The sequence below is a fragment of the Pristis pectinata genome, chromosome 10 (genome assembly GCF_009764475.1).
Source record: "Pristis pectinata isolate sPriPec2 chromosome 10, sPriPec2.1.pri, whole genome shotgun sequence".
Taxonomy (NCBI): domain Eukaryota; kingdom Metazoa; phylum Chordata; class Chondrichthyes; order Rhinopristiformes; family Pristidae; genus Pristis; species Pristis pectinata.
In genome coordinates this window covers 40,950,253-40,969,003 of record NC_067414.1, presented here as the reverse complement: position 1 = coordinate 40,969,003, position 18,751 = coordinate 40,950,253, and the positions used below count along the sequence as shown (strand labels likewise).

Here is an 18,751-nt window from a genome sequence, read left to right as displayed (position 1 = left end):
TTGACTGCCCTAATATACATATGGCTGAAATTCCATTTGTGATCCTCCATAAATTCGAAGACCATTCAAATCCACATCCTATCTTATGCCCTACTTACCCATCACCTGTGCTACTGACCTGCACTAGCTTCTAGTTAAGCAATGACTTGGTTTTCAGCATTGTTTTCATTTCCTCCCCATTTCTAGTTCCATACTTACAACTCTGAGATCTCAGCATTCTGGTAATTCTAGCATCTTGATCAGAATTTAATGGCTTAACCATAGGGAGATGTTCCTTGAGCTGCAGACCCTTAATCTCTGGAAATTCCATCGGTAAAATTGCACCCCTCTCTCTAAGGTTGTTCCCCAAAATCTTGTTTTCCATCAATCATTTGTTCTGTTCCTCCTTATTTCCTTACTTGACTCAGTGTCAACATCTGTTTGATAATATTCCCCCCCACCCCAAATAGGCCCTCTAATCAAGCTGAATATCTGAACAATGATTCAATTTTGCAAAGGCTCAATAAATGAAATAGTAACTCTACTCTCAGTTATTACCCACCCATAATTTTAATTGATATTTCACTTTTTCCTAGATTTTGCCAATTGGTCTTGAATGAACAGTCAATCGCTAATTTGAAAAGAAATCCTAGATTTCTACATTGGTCTTCAATTGGGTATAGTAAAATAGTACCGGATATCCAGAAATGATGCCGTCACTTTACAATCCGAAGACAAAACAGCACCTAACTAACTTCCTATCTCATAAAAATCGAAGCAAGAGACAAAGGAATTTCCATCTGTGAAACCAACAAGAATGGATTTCTTTGGTTGTAATTTTTGATAGGTACATCTCATTCTTCTCCATTTATTACTAAAACAGTACTGGTTTCAATTACTTTGTGAATCGAAGTTAGATGAAAAAAACTATTCTAAAAATCTGAATGAGATTGTCTAGAGAGGAAGAAATTGGTAGACTAGCCACAAGCTCTCCTCCATTTGCTCACATCTCCCTATATATTGTCCTGAATACATGCTTAATTTATTTTGCAGATATTTATTCTTTAATACCTTGGCATGTTATTCTGCGGCTTGTCAAAAAGTAATTTTAGTGACCACCTTTTTAAAACTTAAGTTATTTTAATGTTATGAGGGCAAGGCCAAATCAGATTCAAATAAAACTTAATTGTTATAGGTTGAAAATTTTATTTTAATCTCCTTGATTAATGTTTTCTGGACTAAAACAATCTATAGAAATGTTTGTATTAGACCCACTTACTGTTAAATTCAGGGTATCTAGTTTTCAGTATGAATTCTTTTCTGGATATAAAGAATAAAAAAATTAACCTATACAATGGGGAAATTTTTTTTTACAGAATTGCATGATTTAGGAGGAGCCCATTTGGTCCATTGTGCTTCTGATTTATGAGAGACTGTTTTAAAATATCAGAAGCAATAGTAATATTTCTGGAAGACAAGGAAAAAACTGTCTAAAATCCAGTTACAGGGTTAATTATTTCTTTGCAATGATTATTTTCTTCTGGAGGTTTTGTAACAGCTGTTTACTAAAAAAAAGTTCTCATGGTATAAGAAGTTCACTTCATAAGAAGTCTTAATGAAATTTATTAGGAATCTTTGTTATTTATGAAGAAGGAATAAAGAATATTCTAGATCACAAGATAATCCAATACCTAATAGCAGAAACTAATGGAGGTCTTCTGTTTACTTACCTATATGCATTATGGAAACCATAATTGGATCTTGAGACAAAGACAAAGAATCTGAAAAGCATGGGTAGCTGATGCAGATCCAATGAGATTGACACAAGGTTATGAAGGCCAACATAATCTTAAAGACCCAAATGATAATTGGGCTAGATATTAAATCTAAGCATAAACTACGACTTGTCTATTCATTAACATCTCATAATCACGAATATTGAAAATTAAAAAGACAAAGATACTTTCACTAAATAACTTGCACCTGTGGCATGACTAGCTCATTTGCTGGTCCTATCTAATTATATTTTCGTGTTCTATATTCTTTCGCCAATACTAGTTCAATACTCAATTTAAATGGCTAACACGGTCTGCTCCATTAGCTATTTGTAATTGACTTTCCACTCCAACTTCTACTTTGTCTTTAATCCTGAATTAACACTCTCTTTCTATCCAGTTATTAACCAGCAGAAAACAAAAACTTTTTTTTATATAAATGATGTTAGAAGGCTATTTTTGACAAGCTTCACACTTTCTCTGGAAAAAACAATAATCTCAAAGAAATTGGAGACAGAAGAGACTGCAGATGCTAGAATCTAGAGCAAAAAGCAAACTGCTGGAGAAATTCAGGTCAAGTAGCATCTATGGAGGTAAAACAATGGTCGAAGTTTTGAGTCAGAACCATGCATTGGGATTCAAAGAAATTGTCTACCAGTTCCTTCAGTGATATTCTGCTCTACTTCACTTCTGAGTGACTTCTGATGTACAAACTAAAATATTTTCAATCATCTAAAATTTATTTTCATGATACCTCACAATCATTTCTAAAGTAAAAGCTGCAATTCGTGGTGGTGGTGGGGGGGGGGGGGGGGGGGGGGTGGAGGAGAAAGGAGGATTCCCTATATAGTAATATACAAAACTTGTACAAGTATATATAATTGTAAATAAATAATTGATGGTTCTCAAAGCCATCAGGGCTTTTGTTGTTGTTTTTTGGGGGCTTAACTTGCATCATAGTTCTGTTCATTAGCAAATAGCTTTTGTTTGATCTCTGCAAGGGCTGTGTTTGCAAATACATACACTCAGCAGGCTTGATGGAAACAAATAAATAAACCTCCTAAAGAATAAAATTTGGCCTCTAACTTTTTTTTACATCAATATATAATACCCAAACTGGCTACCTCTCAAGCCACTTGCCTGGGTCAGATGTGTAGGGCAAATCTTGCCAAGTCCCAAGGATGAACCTTTGAAATGCCTGAGCAGGCTTTGACAGAAGACAAAGCTGGGGCAGACCTTTACTCTCCATCAAATATTCAGACATTTAAGAACTACTAAAAGTTATGTAACTAAGTTAGAGATAATTAAAACATTAAGATGCTTACAAAATTAGTAAAAATTGCAATGAAGTAGTTTATCAATTTATTTTCCCTTTTTTTTAAGGCTAAGAATCAAAGGAACAGCATGCCTGAGCCTTGCTAGGTCTAACCTTGTGTAAAATCAGAGAGATAATTCCTTGGTATAATATTGAGCAATCCCAACAAGATTGGGTGTTGCCTTTGGCCTCTGTGGAAGTTCAGGAACAGAGCGGATGGAATGATATAGTGGTGTCAGTCACTTGGCAAGTCCTGGGCATGTACAAGAGCAACTTGCATGAGAACAAGCAAGCACAAGCAGTTCACTATTAAATTGCTGGCTAGACCCAGCATTATTTTGCCCACACAAGGATTACTGTAAATTTTAATCCAATTGAGAGACAGATCGATTTTCACTCACCCTTTGAAGAAAACTATGTTCAAATTATGTTAATTTTTTTTAATGCATTAATTTTAGGTAACCATTACAAAACCATTCATTAGCCATTTCATTCTATAAAACCAAGCCAATTCAAACTTACTATTATTAGCTGATCACAAGGCACTTTATCAAAATCCTTCTTCTTATTTTTTGGTATAGGTGTATGATAAGGCATCTTGGGGAGAGGAACAAAATTACTGGATCTAGCAGCTGCAGTTTCTTCTTTCGGCAGTTCATATCTAAATAGAAAGAAATTGCAATGAGGGATCTAAGAAAATAAACATTTTAGTAAATGAATGTTTATATTACATTAATGGGAGGGGGTGGAGGGGAAGTTAAGAATAATTGTAAACATCTCCATAGTTGTGTTTTGACTTCCCACCCAAGTTGTACATCAGTCAGTCTACTTTATGGATATTTTAAAAATTCAAAAAACTTCAAGATTCTTCTTACCTCTTTGCTCCCCTTCTTCCCACCAAATTCCTTTTACATTACTGTATTCACTCCACTTATTCATTTCATTTAGCACTGGATTTCTCATCAAACCACCTTCTTCATGCCTCACTATCCCACCCACAATTTGCTCCCAGGCACCCTCCTTGACCGTATTCAAACCCTCCTTTCTAGCACAAATTGTAAATCCTTCAAGGTCACTGTCATTACTGCAAAGGTTTACATCCTCTCCAGCCTAACATTCCCCTGAAATTCCAGAATATGTTGCGATTTTACAACTATAGTTCTAGCAATCCTTTTTCAAGACTCTCAAATCCATTTGCTTTTCTTTTCAAAATTACTTACTGCTATTTTCATTCACATTCCAAGCTGAAAGATTCCTACATATGTAGGCCAGCTAAACCAAGATTGGCTTCTGAAATGCTACAAAGTCAATTTGAATACAAATTTACAAGAGGCATGCACACAACATCTAGAGATATAGGAAAGAATATAAATTAGCTTTATGGCTACAGAAAATCTCTGCAGCACTTTTGTCAGCAATACTAATTCTATTAATAACTTAATGTCTGAATTTCAGCTACCCGGCAGATTTTTCACTTCCCTTTACAAAAGTGATACCCAAATTTGAAGGTGGTTATTTATTTAATGCATATGAAATAGAAAAATAATAATCTGAATAACAATTCATAGTTTTAACATACAAAAGCTCACACAATTCAAAGATTCAAACTTGCAATTACTGTAGCAATAGCTGCAGTGAGCCTAAATGCTGCGAATGTGAAAGTTTACGCAATGAGAGAATTTCATTCCACTAGAGGGAAGGTATTTTTATTTGCTGTTACTGGTGGCAAGCTAATGAATGGATTTTAATAATTTCTAATTAAGATACAATAATTTACTATTACTTTGAAATTTACATTACTGGCCAATATGCAAATTGTCAAAGTTTTACAAAGTGCTTACTGTGCAAAAACTGTAATCAGCCCAAATTTATAACCATGTTTATGTGCTACATGAGCTAGCATCTACCTCAAGAAAGCCTTCTACTCCTTTCTTCCTCAGGTCCTTATCTAACCTCCTCTGAAATGCATCAATCCTACTCACTTCAGCTATTTCTTGAGGAAGTAATTACACATTCTAATAATTTTGAGAAAAGTAAGCTCCTGCTAAATTTCTTTTGGATGGTCATATTTATAACCTCTAATTTTGTTCTCACATACAGGTGGAAACATCTTCTCTACATGCATTTCATCAATTTCTTCTTTTAACATAACCTCGAGAACTTTCTCGGGTTACTCTACAATCTCTCCTTTCACACAGAAAGGAACCCATGCCTATCAAGTCTTTCCTGATGAATACCTACAAGCTCTCAATCCTTGACTTTTAACATTTTCTTTTGCACCTTCTCTAGTGTTTGCACATCTTTTCCTAGTATGGAGATCAGAACTGTTCCCTGCATTCTACGAATGGTCTAACCAAGCTACTGTGCAAGTTTAAAAGCATCTTTGCTTCTCCAAAATCCTGGAACTCAACACCTCCCTTTGCCACTGGATCCCTGACTTCCTGACCAACAGACCGCAATCAGGAATGATAGGCAGCAGCACGTCCGCCATGATTATTCTCAACACTGGTGCTCCACAAGGCTGCGTCCTCAACCCCCCCGCTCAACTTCCTATATAGTCATGACTGCATAGCCAGATTCTGCTCTAACTCCATCTATAAGTTTTCAGATGATACCACCGTAGTGGGCCATATCTCAAATAATGATGAGTCAGAGTACAGGAAGGAGATAGAGAGCCTAATGACATGGTGTCATGACAACAACCTTTCCCTTAATGTCAGCAAAACAAAAGAGCTTGGCATCAACTTCAGGAAAGTGGATGGTGCACATGCTCCCGTCTACATCATTGGTGCTGAGGTCGAGAGGGTTGAGAGCTTCAAGTTCTTAGCAGTGAACATCACCAATAGCCTGTCCTGGTCCAATCACGTAGATGCCACAGCCAAGAAAGCTCACCAGTGCTTCTACTTCCTCAGGAAGCTAAAGAAATTTGGTACGACCCCTTTGACCCTCACCAACTTTTATCAATGCATCACAGAAAGCATCCTCTCTGGATGTATCACAGCTTGGTATGGAAACTGCTGTGCCCGTGACTGCAAGAAATTGCAGAGAGTTGTGGACACGGCTCAGCACATCATAGAAACCAGCCTCCCCTCCATGGACTGCCTATATTTCTCGCTGCCTCAGTAAATCAGCCAGCATTATTAAAGTCCCCACCCAGCCAGGACATTCTCTCCTCTCAGCGGGCAGAAGATACAAAAGCCTGAAAGTACGTACCACCAGGCTCAAGGACAGCTTCTATCCCACTGTGATAAGACTATTGAACAGTTCCCTAGTACGATAAGATGGACTCTTGACCTCACAATCTACCTCATTATGACCTTGCACCTTACTGTCTACCTGCATTGCACCTTCTCTGTGACTGTTACACTTGATTCTGCATTTTGTTATTGTTTTATCTTGTACTACCTCAATGCCTTGGGTAATGAATGGATCTGTATGAACAGTATGCAAGACAAGTTTTTCACTGTACCTCAGTACATATGACAATAATAAACCAATTTATTTAATTTACTAATCCTGTCTGTCTGGAAATGGAATCCAATGCTTGGTTTTAATTTTCTTTAAAAAAAAATTGCCTTATCAACCTGCAAAATTATTGTTATTTACCTGGACTCCAAGATCCTTTTGCTGTTCCACCACAATTAAAAATGAATTTGGTTCTATTATTTTTATAAAAACATATTTATCTATTTGACAAAGTCTAGAAAGAATTTTCTCTGACATAGCATAGTGGAATGTCAAATTTTAGTCTCCACTTCTTGCCTCAACCTGCTTAACCTATTTAAATACTTCCAATAAAATTGTGGAGATTAATTTTATAGGACTGTATTGTGATCTCACATGCTAGTATTTCAAAGCTATTCTAGCAATAGAAACTTGCTGCCATGAATACATATTTAGGCCTGTTGTCAACCATACCTTTTACTGCCGGGACGAGTACTGAAAATGGGGTAGACAGCAGCAGTTGACAATAAGCCTGAAAGATAAAAATGCTCATTTGCAAAGAAGTGCTTAACCAAAGAATAGTGTAATCACAAAACCAAATACTTTGACGTCAGTAACGACAATTGCAAGAAATGTATTTTCATTATTTATAGCACAGTATTTTTAATTAAATTTAAAAAGCTCAAAAGTTTGAGTTTCAATTAAAAGTAAAATTAGAATTATTCCAACCCATAAAATAAAATTCCATAAAATAGAACTAAACATTGGGACACTATCTATTTCGTTCATTTAATATTTTTACATTATTTCATTGCTAAGATCTTTGACATCATTCAATAGTTCTGCATTAAGAATTAAGTAAATCATCCACTAATTAGTTTCTTCTTCCTGACTTAAGGATCTGTTCTCAGTAATCATGCTCCTCTGACTGTTTTTCCCTAGCCTTAAGCTACTTGGTTATCTTAGTTCTCATTTCTAATGCTGTTCTAAGCCTGAAATATCAATGTCATTTTTCTTTGCAGATGCAATTTGCAAATTTTCAGCATCTTCAGGTTTCCTGTAACTGCTTAATTATGCCACCTAGTTTTTCCTCCCCCATACCACCCCCCCCCCAACATCATATGGTATTTACAAACAAATGCTGCTAAAAGTTTGTCCAAAATTAGTAACTAAGATAAGATTTCTTTATTAGTCACATGTACATCGAAACACAGAGTGAAATGCATCTTTTACATAGAATATTCTGGGGGCAGCCCGCAAGTGTCGCCACGCTTCCAGCGCCAACACAGCATGCCCACAACTTCCTAAACCGTATGTCTTCAGAATGTGGGAGGAAACCGGAGCACCCAGAGGAAACCCAGGCAGACACTGGGAGAACGTACAAACTCCTTACAGACAGCAGTAAAATTGAACCCGGGTCGCTGGCGCTGTAATAGCGTTATGCTAACCGCTACATTACCGTGCCTAACTAAAGCCCACCTTACTATACAAATTGTGAATCTACACTCAATTCTACTCTGAATAGCAGAATAGAGTGACATCACTGCACCCATACATTTTCTCTAAAAAGGTCCTCATCCATGATGTTCAGAAACCACTTAGTGTCTCTGAAATGGACATTTTTCACTTGAGACTAAGGCAAGCATCAATGCAGAGCAAAATTTTTCTCTCATCCAGTAACCATCACTAAAAAAGTTAACACCACAATGTCCAAGTCTGCACTGAGCTCATGAACAAAGAAATTACCTTCATTTTTTTCAGTATTTTCTTCCAGTGGAGTTCTCTCATCTTTCTGCTTCAAACCACGAGTATTTTCATTCTTTTAAGATACAAAATAAAACAGTGATCAACAGCAATTTTAATTTCTAAGTATGTGCCATTTGAGCATTCTCAGGTGTAGAATTTATGAATGGAATCAGGATTTAAGGTGGTGAAAGGTGCATTACAAGAACAAATTTGAATTCTAATACATCACTTTATATTTCTGGAAACGAAAATAATTCTTCTGACAGAAATTTTAAAATGTGTGAAATTAGCAAAATTTAATAAAAATACTGAATAAGTTCAAATATACAATATTGAAACCTGTTAACACGACACAATAGAAAATATTCTTTGATTCTAACAAGCCTAGTTTTCTCGAAAAAGACGATGTCAGCAAGTAAGCATGCAAGTTTTGGTTAGCTACAAAGGAGTAGACTAGACTATCGCAGATGACACGCATCTTGATCAATTCTATATTCTCATATGTTCCCTATTAAGACCATAATATCTCCCTTCATCAGAAGAAGAAATCCCCTCTTAATCTACTGCAGCTTTTGCCAGTCATCCAATATTCCATCAATGGCTAATATGGCAATAAGATATTCAAGAACAGTTCTTAAAAGAATTGTTATCATCCTTACAAAGCAACCCACTAGTAAATAAGGGCCAAAAATAAGTAAGAATAAGAAAACAGGGAGAATTAATGTTTTAAAGGGGAATAGAGACATTATCTTGTTACTCTGTACCAGTATCAGGCATTCTCAGATCAGGCATAAAGGCCAGTACATATCCATTGGTTTCCCTCTTAATGTACTTTATCCTGCACCTAAAAAGAATATTTCACCTACAGTCAAATAGGTCCAAACCATCAACTGTGAATTTAGAGCCTGAACGTGATGAGAAAGGTAATTCTATCCCAATGGTCTATAAGTTATAGGTGTCAGGAAGCATTTGCTTTGCCAAAACTGAAATCAAGAAAGCAGAAATAAATTCACTTGGGGGTCAAAATTCATGTGTTTATTTGTGGGGAGTGTGGGAAGTGGATTCCGATTCCCTCAGCAAAAAGCAACTAAACAGAACAATCTCCAAGGTAGCCTAAAACTGATAATCCTATCCTAAACTGCAATATCGGATCACCTGTAGAACTGTGTCAGACAATCTTCCCAGCAAGACTACTTCAGTGATATACCACTTTAATATAATAATTGAAAGGTGGAAGTAGGATGGAGCCATATGACTTTTGTATCTCCAGGACCTAAACTATCAAGCTTTCTACCTTTCTGCAGAATCGGTCTCTACAAACCAGAGTTTGTTCTCCCCACCACCCCCCACCTACCAGGCATTGATTGCCAGTCTAGTAAATATGAGATCTTATGCTCACAAGGAGATTTACACCAGCCTTCTCAGAATTGAAATAGGTGGAAAGCTATGGTAATTAGTCAATTAGTATTAAATTAGTATTTTCCAAACTCCAGCACAACCTCTGCCTCACGAATCTGGAGCTGTCAACTTTAAATTTTACTCACAATTATGTATCAGGACAAGTAGAAAAACATCAACACACCCCCTTCAGCAAGTTCTGTAATAGCACAAGAGAACCCCTAATGTTTGTACGTTTCAACATAAGCCACATTAGGATTGTTAGTAAAGAATTATTAAATTATTAAAAAAGTTCAAGAATTGAATGTAGGCAAAATGCTACAGAAAATTTAATCCCAAGCTCTGTCTTACTTCTGTTGTTGAATTTTTCTGTTGCAATGACTTCTCCAATATTGGACAATTGGATTGTTTCACTTCAGTTCTCTGAAGTACCACCCTCAACTCTTTAGTAAGCAAAACATTGACTAAACTGGCAGTTAGGTGTGCAGGTTTTCAACATTTCCTTGCTTTCCTGGTTTGGTTTTCATTTCAGAAGTGTTGTCATTAATCCTATCATTCAATTCATTTCTGTGATCACCTGGTGGAAGATCTTTCTCATCAGACTCTTTGACAACATCTTTGGTGTTGCTTTTACGTTGTTGGATTCTGCGATCAGATGAAAATGATTTGTTGCCAGAGTCTGGAAGATTCTTCTTGAACCAGGGCTGAGATTTTCTGCCTGTGGAAAAGAAAGCTGCTCCTTTTTGAATTCTAGGCCTTTGCTGTACCTTCAAACCATTTATTTTCGAATTAAAAGTCAGCGTTTTGGTCTTAGGTCCACAACATACACTTTCCTTCCAATGGGTCCGTTTTGAAGGGGCATTAGATTCAACTTTGTTTTTAGTTATTTGCAATTCCTTTGAATCAAATGGAGTTTTAGAAACATTTGACAACTTTTCTTTTATTCCCATTGGTTTCTTTGCTTGAGATTTTTCACTTTCTATTTCAGATTGTTGAGTTGTAGTGACAGACTTGAAAGGCCTGTTCTGACTGATCAATTTTCTTTCAAGAGGGGTGAGATACAGCTGCTTTTCCTTCCTGTAAAAAGACTTTGGAGGCACAACAGACTCTTGTGTACAGTCATTTCCATTGGAAGTCAGTTGAGAGGATTTTTGTGAATCACACTGATGTTCATTAATAGGCAACATGTGTGGCGAAGCACAGTTGTCCAAATGATTTTCTTTATAATTACAATCGTTTTGAGAACATAATAACTTTGATGAGGTTGTTAACTTAGGTGATGACATTTTTGATGAACAGTCAACACCATCAAAATTAAGTATTCTTTTTCTTGTCGGTGTTCCTGATGTTGCAGAGTTGATGGGAGTATAGCCTTGACTGTTAAATACAGATAAACATATAAATTAATATTTTACTGTAAATCTTTACAATGTTAAGGTAGTGATTTCACTTCACTGTAAAACAATTTCCAGCATCAACATGTCTCAGTAATAATAGTAAACTGTAATTGCTGAATAGTAATGGAGCTGACTAAACTGCATCAGGATATCTCATCAGGAGATGCAGACAAAGCTACTTCAAATGGAGAATGAAGTAAATATCTCTTTGTAACTGTGGGCATCCAGCACAAACATAACCTCTCTATTCTTTTGCCAAAAATCTTACAGATAGCCACAAACTCCATCTAACCTGGACACTAATTTGTAAAGACTTCTAAAAAGACAAACTTCTTGCCGCTACCATCGGGCAGGAGATACAGAAGCCTGAAGTCCCACACCACCAGGTTCAAGAACAATTACTTCCCTTCAAACATTCCATTCTTGAACCAACTGGCACAACCCTAATTACAACAGTTTAGCAACACTATGACCACTTTTATAACTTTGCACTAAGATAGACTTTTTATTTGTTCTAATTGTGTTCTTCTTTGTAAAAAAAATAGTGTTTAATTTGTTTTTTGTGAATGCTGCTTATATGATGCAGTGCCAGTGATGCTGCTGCAGTAAAGTTTTTCATTGCACTTGTGCATATGACATATTCCGAGTCAGGTTGCTATTTGGTGAATGTCCCTTTAAGACATGGACAGTAGAGTAGTAGTGTGTGTGGTGTCATCACGACAGCAAGATAACAACGTGCTGACAGTGTTTTGCTCAGGAGAGGCAGGGAGGAGAGGCAGAGAGGAGAGGCAGAGAGGAGAGGCAGAGAGGAGAGGCAGAGAGGAGAGGCAGAGAGGAGAGGCAGAGAGGAGAGGCAGAGAGGAGAGGCAGAGAGGAGAGGCAGAGAGGAGAGGCAGAGAGGAGAGGCAGAGAGGAGAGGCAGAGAGGAGAGGCAGAGAGGAGAGGCAGAGAGGAGAGGCAGAGAGGGAGAGGCAGAGAGGAGAGGCAGAGAGGAGAGGCAGAGAGGAGAGGCAGAGAGGAGAGGCAGAGAGGAGAGGCAGAGAGGAGAGGCAGAGAGGAGAGGCAGAGAGTCTCTGTATCAATGGTGAAGAACAATAGCTGTGTCTGTCACATACAATCCATGTATGGATTTTTGGAGCAATCAAGTGGATGTCTACTTTGTCGTTAACCTGTACTGGAAAACAGGTATTTCTGTGGGTGGCCACGTATCAAAAGCCTTTGAGGTGGCAGATACTTTGGAACAAAGCATGGATATCATTGGAGATTGAGGTGTGTCGTGTGGGTTCCATTGTGAACATGTGGATTTCATAAATTCTCTCTACATTTTGTCTTCAGTCAACGGTGGTTTTGCAAAAGCCTTTGCTCATGTTTCACCTTATGACTTACTGAAACTGAACTTTGAGAACTATTCCTAGACTTGGAGTTTGGGAATTTGCCACACACTGAGTTTAGTTTTGGGGATTATGTTTGATATCTAACATTTTTACTTTTCTTATCATTACAAGTAGTTATTAATAAAATAGTTTTTAAACACTTGTACATGACTCGGTGTGTTTCTATTGTTGCTGGTACATAACAGACAATAAACTTGACTTTGACAGATGTTGCCTTTTTGCTCCTATAGATACTACCGATAGTGTGGAGGGATGGGCCCATGATGTATTGGGCTGAGTCCACTACTCTCTGCAGCTTATGTTCCTGCGCATTTAAATTTTCCGTACCAGACCATGATGTAACCAGTCAGGATAATTCAACTGTACATCTGTAGAAGTTTGTTAGAGTGTTCGGTAACAAGGCAAATCTCCTTAACCTCCAAAGAAAGTAAAGATGGTGGTGCACCTTCCTTGAATAGGATAGATGAAACTACCCTTTTCTAATAAATCTGACTATTCAGCACATCTTTCAATTTTTTCTCATGGATGAATAATTTCACCAGGGTAGCAGAGTGTATTGGAAACAATTCACACAAAGTTAATAATAACAGTTGAAACACTATTTTGTTCTAATTTAAAATTCAAAGGTGCTGAAAGATTTAACTTTTTTTGGGAATGAGCTGGATCAATAAAGGAGACTTTGGTAAAAGGTAATATGTGTGCACTAATTCCATTTAGTCTGAAACAGATATGCCAGAAACAATGTAGTTTCCCTATTTTCAATTTCAGGAACTTCAAATTGTAACTTCATTGACGAATTTCTCATTGTGATGGGTTACTCACAAAGGGGACTCCCAGTCACAAATTCTCTGTGGTATGATTATTCTTGTTTCTCTCTTCATTAGAGAATCAGAAGACTTGTTCACACAAAAGCAATATTAACTTATACTGAACCACATTTAAGCTAAACTTGGTGTATTGCAGTTATCAAATTATAAAAAAAGATAGAGAAGCACTGGAGAAAATGCCAAAGAGATTTATAAGAATGACCTCAGTACTGCAAGTTATTTCTACAAGGGAAAATAAAGACTACATCTCTTTTCTATTGAAAGGTACAACACGAGCCTTCTTTTTTTAAATAGAGTACATTGTTTAATATATTAGTGACCATCTGAAAACTCAAAGACCAACGAAAGGGCAGTGACAACATTGAACCTATAACATAACAAATGGAGAGTTCATTATCACATTAATTAGTTAAGAAAAATAATATAAATACATTAATGGAAATAGAACCATGGAACAATACAGCACAATACAGGCCCTTCGGCCCACCATGTTATGCTGACCTTCAAACACTCCTAAGACTTGCCTACCACCTTCCTCCCACATATCCCTCTATCTTAAATTCCTCCATATACTTATCTAACAATCTCTTGAACATGACCAATGTGTCAGCCTCCACCACCACCCCAGGCAGCGCATTCCATGCACCAACCACTCTTGGTGAAAAAACCTCCCTCTGACATCACCTTGAAACTTCCACCCATTAGCTTAAAGCCATGCCCTCTTGTATTGAGCATTGGTGCCCTGGAAAGAGGCGCAGGCTGTCCACTCTATCTATTCCTCTTAATATTTTGTATACCTCTATGCATGTCTCCCCATCATCCTCCCTTTCTCTCCAATGAGTAAAGCCCTAGCTCCTTTAGTCTATCCTCATAATCCATACTCTCTAATCCAGGCAGCATCCTGGTAGATCTCTCTCTGCACCCTTTCCAACTGCCTCCACATCCTTCCTATAATGAGGTGACCAGAAACTGGACACAGTACTCCAAGTGTGGTCTAACCAGAGTTTTATAAAGCTGCATCATTACTTCGCGGCTCTTAAACCCGATCCCACGACTTATGAAAGCTAACATCCATAAGCTTTCTTAACTACCCTATCCACCTGCGTGGCAACTTTCAGTGATCTGTGGATATGAACCCCAGATCCCTCTGCTGCTCTACACTGCCCACAATCCTGCCATTTACCTTGTATTCTGCCTTGGAGTTTGTCCTTCCAAAGTGTACCACCTCACACTTCTCCAGATTGAACTCCATCTGCCACTTGTCAGCCAGCTCTGCATCCTGTCAATATCCCTTTGCAATCTTCGACAGCCCTCCACACTATCCACAACACCACCGATCTTTGTGTCATCTGCAAGCTTGCTAACCCAGCCTTCCACCCCCCTCATCTAAGTCGTTAATAAATATCACAAAAAGTAGAGGGTCCCAGAAACCGATCCCTGTGGGACACCACTAGTCACAACCCTCCAATCCGAATGCACTCCCTCCACCACAACCCTCTGCTTTCTACAGGTAAGCCAATTCTGAATCCACATGGCCAAGCCTCCCTGGATCCCTTGGCCTCTGACCTTCTGAAGAAGCCTACCATGTGGAACCATGTCAAACGCCTTACTAAAATCCATGTAGACCACATCTACTGCACTACCCTCATCAATCTTCCTGGTCACCTCCTCAAAGAACCCTATCAAGCTGGTGAGGCAAGATCTTCCCTTCACAAATCCATGCTGGCTATCCCTAATCAGTCCATGATTCTCTAAATGATCATAGATCCTATCTCTTAGAATCCTAACAGCTTACCCACCACAGACGTAAGGCTCACTGGTCTGTAATTCCCTGGACTATCCCTACTACCTTTTTTAAATAAAGGGGACAACATTCACCACCCTCCAATCCTCCAGTACCATCCCCACGGACTAACAAGACTCAAAGATCCTAGCCAATGATTCAGCAATCTCCTTCCTCGCCTCCCGAAGCAGCCTGGGGAATATTCGTCAGGCCCCGTGGGACGTATCTGTCCAACACATCTTCTCTCTTGATATCTACATACTCTAGAACATTACCTCACTTACACTGTCCAAAATATTGGATAATGGTGATAAATGAAGGAAAGGAAGCAAGAGGCTGGAATGGAGAATAAATGCTGGCTAGCCTTCTTTCTGTGCAGTATATTCAATGTAAAAGAAATAAAAAGGCAGGTCTTACCAATTATGTTTAGAAGAACTAGGTTTCCTCTTTCTTGGAGTGAGTTCAGACATTTTTCTCTTGAAATTCGAAAAAAATTAAAAACAAACATTGTATTACGGCTTACCTTACATAATCAAAAGCAATCAGAGGACAAGAAGCAGTGGGGACAACTATCATACGTACACTAACTCATTCAATGCCACTGGGTACCATCTATACTTATAGATATTCTAAGCTGCTCATGTTAACTTTGTGGCTACTTTTATTTTCTGATAGATATACTTGTTAACAGAAAGGAATACAAGAAAGTCAAAAATTGTGCATAATTACTCAGCAAGATACAAAGGTGACAAACCAGAAAGTAAATACAAAAAGGTATGAAAAACAATTGCAAAGGATATCAAAATCAACACATAAATAATTCACAATTACATAGGAAAAAGTGGGCCAGGATCAATGCGACCCCCTTGAAAGCAATTAAGGTGACAGTAACCAAAGAGAAAGTGTGGGGGTTGAATCATTGTTTTGCATCAGTGTTTGCGGCAGGGTACATGCTGAGAAGATTAATACTAAATCATTATGGGACTCAGAACAACAAAATTATGGTAGAGGAAATAATGATGACAAAGAATGACAGATCTCTAGGACTGGATAGATTCAGTCACAGGATTCTATAGGAGGCATCAGAGAAAATGCATCATGCTCTAACTATAACTTTTCAAACACTTCAATTCACTTCTTTTTGAACATATGTGCACTTAACCGTTTTTTGTCAAAGAGAGAGGAAACCTAGGAAGTATCCATAATCAGATAATTATTAGAGTCCAGAATTAAGTGTAAATTGGCTGAACACCATTGTTTCAGTTGATCAAACCAGACTGGATTTATGAGTAAACTAAGTCTGACAAATCCTGAAGTTTTCAAGAGGTGACTAAAGAATTGGAAGAATCAGATGAAAGTGAGGGCAAAAGAACAAAAGTTTCCATGTGAAGAACTGAGCAAAGGATATTTATTTTTAAATTGACGAATGTAGATTTTGAAAGTGATGGGGTCAATCGACAAGGAGATCAATTGCAACATCAACTGTCATTGGAGCTTGGGAAGGGAAAACATTGAAATGACATCAGAGTAGATTTCAGTTTCATAGACGAGATAAGTTCAGAAATACAATCAGAAAATGCTGCAAATACTCAGCCAGTCAGGCAACATCTGCCGAAAGAGAAAGAGTTGGTGTTTCTTATCGAAGACCCTTCATCAGAACTGGAAGTGAGAGACGACAAGTTAGTTTTGGCGGGGGGGAGGGGGAGGAGAGAGCAGGGTGGATAGAAAAATGAGAATCCCTTTGAGGCTGGGAATGCCGGGAATGCCAAAGTGATTCAAATGCTTACAAAGCAATCTAGTTAATAAATTCAGAATGTTTATATGAAAGTGGGAGAAAATCTAACATGAGGTATGAAGTCAGGATGAGAGCAGGAACAAACTGCAAGTTTTATATTCAATACAGAGGTTAACCAAAAGGATCAAGGTAAACTCCTTGACAAGGTCACCCACCAGTTCAATAACTCCTAAAGTCTCCTAAATATGCTAATGAATAAAAAAATATGCATTTTATAGGGAGAGGTTGGACAGGGTAGGACTTCAGTGTTTTTCCCAGGGCTGCGGAATCAAGAACTAGAGGGCATTTGGTTTAAGGTGAGAGGGGAAACTTGAGGGGGTGACATTTTTCTCACATACGCAAAGGGTGGTATTTATGTGAAACCAGCTGCCAGAGGAAGTGGTTGAGACAGGTACAATAACAATTTTTGAAAGACAGGTATATGGATAGGAAAGGTTTAGAGCGATATGGGCTGAGCGCTGACGAACGGGACTAGCTTGTTTGGGCGTCTTGGTCGGCATGGACCAGATGGGCCAAAGGGCCCGTTTCCGTGATATATTACTATGTTGAAAAACAATTAAAAACAGAAAATACTGTAAACACTTAGGCAGCATCTATGGAAAGAGAAACAGATTTAAGGTTTCAGGTCCAGAACCATCAGCATCCTAACCGATGCTGTTTAGTCGAAGTTTTCCCAACCGTTTATATTTAATTTCAGATTTTTCACCAGTAGTATGCTTAAGGACGCCAGAAGATCCAGCAATGGATACGAACTGTCAGGCACCGGCACGATAGCTGCTCCTGTGAACACGTCAAGACGTTGCAGCACCCACTGGAAGCTGTGACTACAGGTGGGCGGGCTCCGGGTCACCGCCCGGACATCTCCCGCCCAACACTTCATCCAATCATTGACGCGGCCCAGCAGCGCAGAAAACACGGCAGCCTTTTCACCTCAACCTCACCTCAGCGCCTCTCTGCACCAGCTCAGCTTTTCTCGTTGGGCAGGCCGCTGGGTTCCTGCTGTCCTCTGTGCCTCGCTCTCCGGCTGCCCTTCGGCGCCCCTCCCTCTCTCCGGGGCTCCTGATGCCCTTCGGCGCCTCTCTCTCTCTCTCCCCCCCGGGCTCCTGATGCACTCCGCTGCCCCTCTCTCCCGGGGCTCCGGCTGCCCTTCGGCACCTCTCTCTCTCCCCCCCGGGCTCCTGATGCACTCCGCTGCCCCTCTCTCCTGGGGCTCCGGCTGCCCTTCTCTCCCTCCCGGGGCTCAGGGTGCCCCTCGGCGCCTCCCTCCCTCCCTCCCGGGTTCCTGCTGCCCCTCGGCGCCTCTCTCCCTCCCTCCCGGGTTCCTGCTGCCCCTCGGCGCCTCCCGGGTTCCTGCTGCCCCTCGGCGCCTCTCTCCCTCCCTCCCGGGTTCCTGCTGCCCCTCGGCGCCTCTCTCCCTCCCTCCCGGGTTCCCTGCTGCCCCTCGGCGCCTCTCTCCCTCCCTCCCCGGGTTCCTGCTGCCCCTCGGCGCCTCTCTCCCTCCCTCCCGGGTTCCTGCTGCCCCTCGGCGCCTCTCTCCCTCCCTCCCGGGTTCCTGCTGCCCCTCGGCGCCTCTCTCCCTCCCTCCCGGGTTCCTGCTGCCCCTCGGCGCCTCTCTCCCTCCCTCCCTCCCTCCCTCCCGGGTTCCTGCTGCCCCTCGGCGCCTCTCTCCCTCCCTCCCGGGTTCCTGCTGCCCCTCGGCGCCTCTCTCCCGGGCCTCGTTCACGCACTCTCGGCTTCAAACTGTCACCATCCCCTGAGCTCGGAATTCGCGCGTTCAAGCTGCGCGCCTTCCGTGTCGACCTGCCTCCGGGCCTCCCTGATTGGACTCACCCGGCGTCTCTCCCTCACCAATTGGTCCAGCGATGTGCCAGTCAGAGACTCGGGTCCCGCCCCCGACG

At 39.9% G+C, this 18,751-nt stretch overlaps 1 protein-coding gene across 1 annotated transcript in view; it reads right to left on the bottom strand.

Annotated features, from left to right (window-relative positions):
* The window catches only part of esco2 (establishment of sister chromatid cohesion N-acetyltransferase 2), a 32,680-nt gene extending 14,440 nt beyond the window's left edge, over positions 1 to 18,240 (bottom strand). Inside the window, 7 exon segments of the mRNA XM_052025325.1 lie at positions 3,592 to 3,730; positions 6,988 to 7,045; positions 8,260 to 8,332; positions 10,009 to 10,131; positions 10,134 to 11,034; positions 15,476 to 15,534; positions 17,795 to 18,240. Coding sequence (XP_051881285.1) covers positions 3,592 to 3,730; positions 6,988 to 7,045; positions 8,260 to 8,332; positions 10,009 to 10,131; positions 10,134 to 11,034; positions 15,476 to 15,528 — 1,347 coding nt within the window. The 5' untranslated portion in view covers positions 15,529 to 15,534; positions 17,795 to 18,240.
* Positions 18,241 to 18,751: the final 511 nt, after the last annotated feature.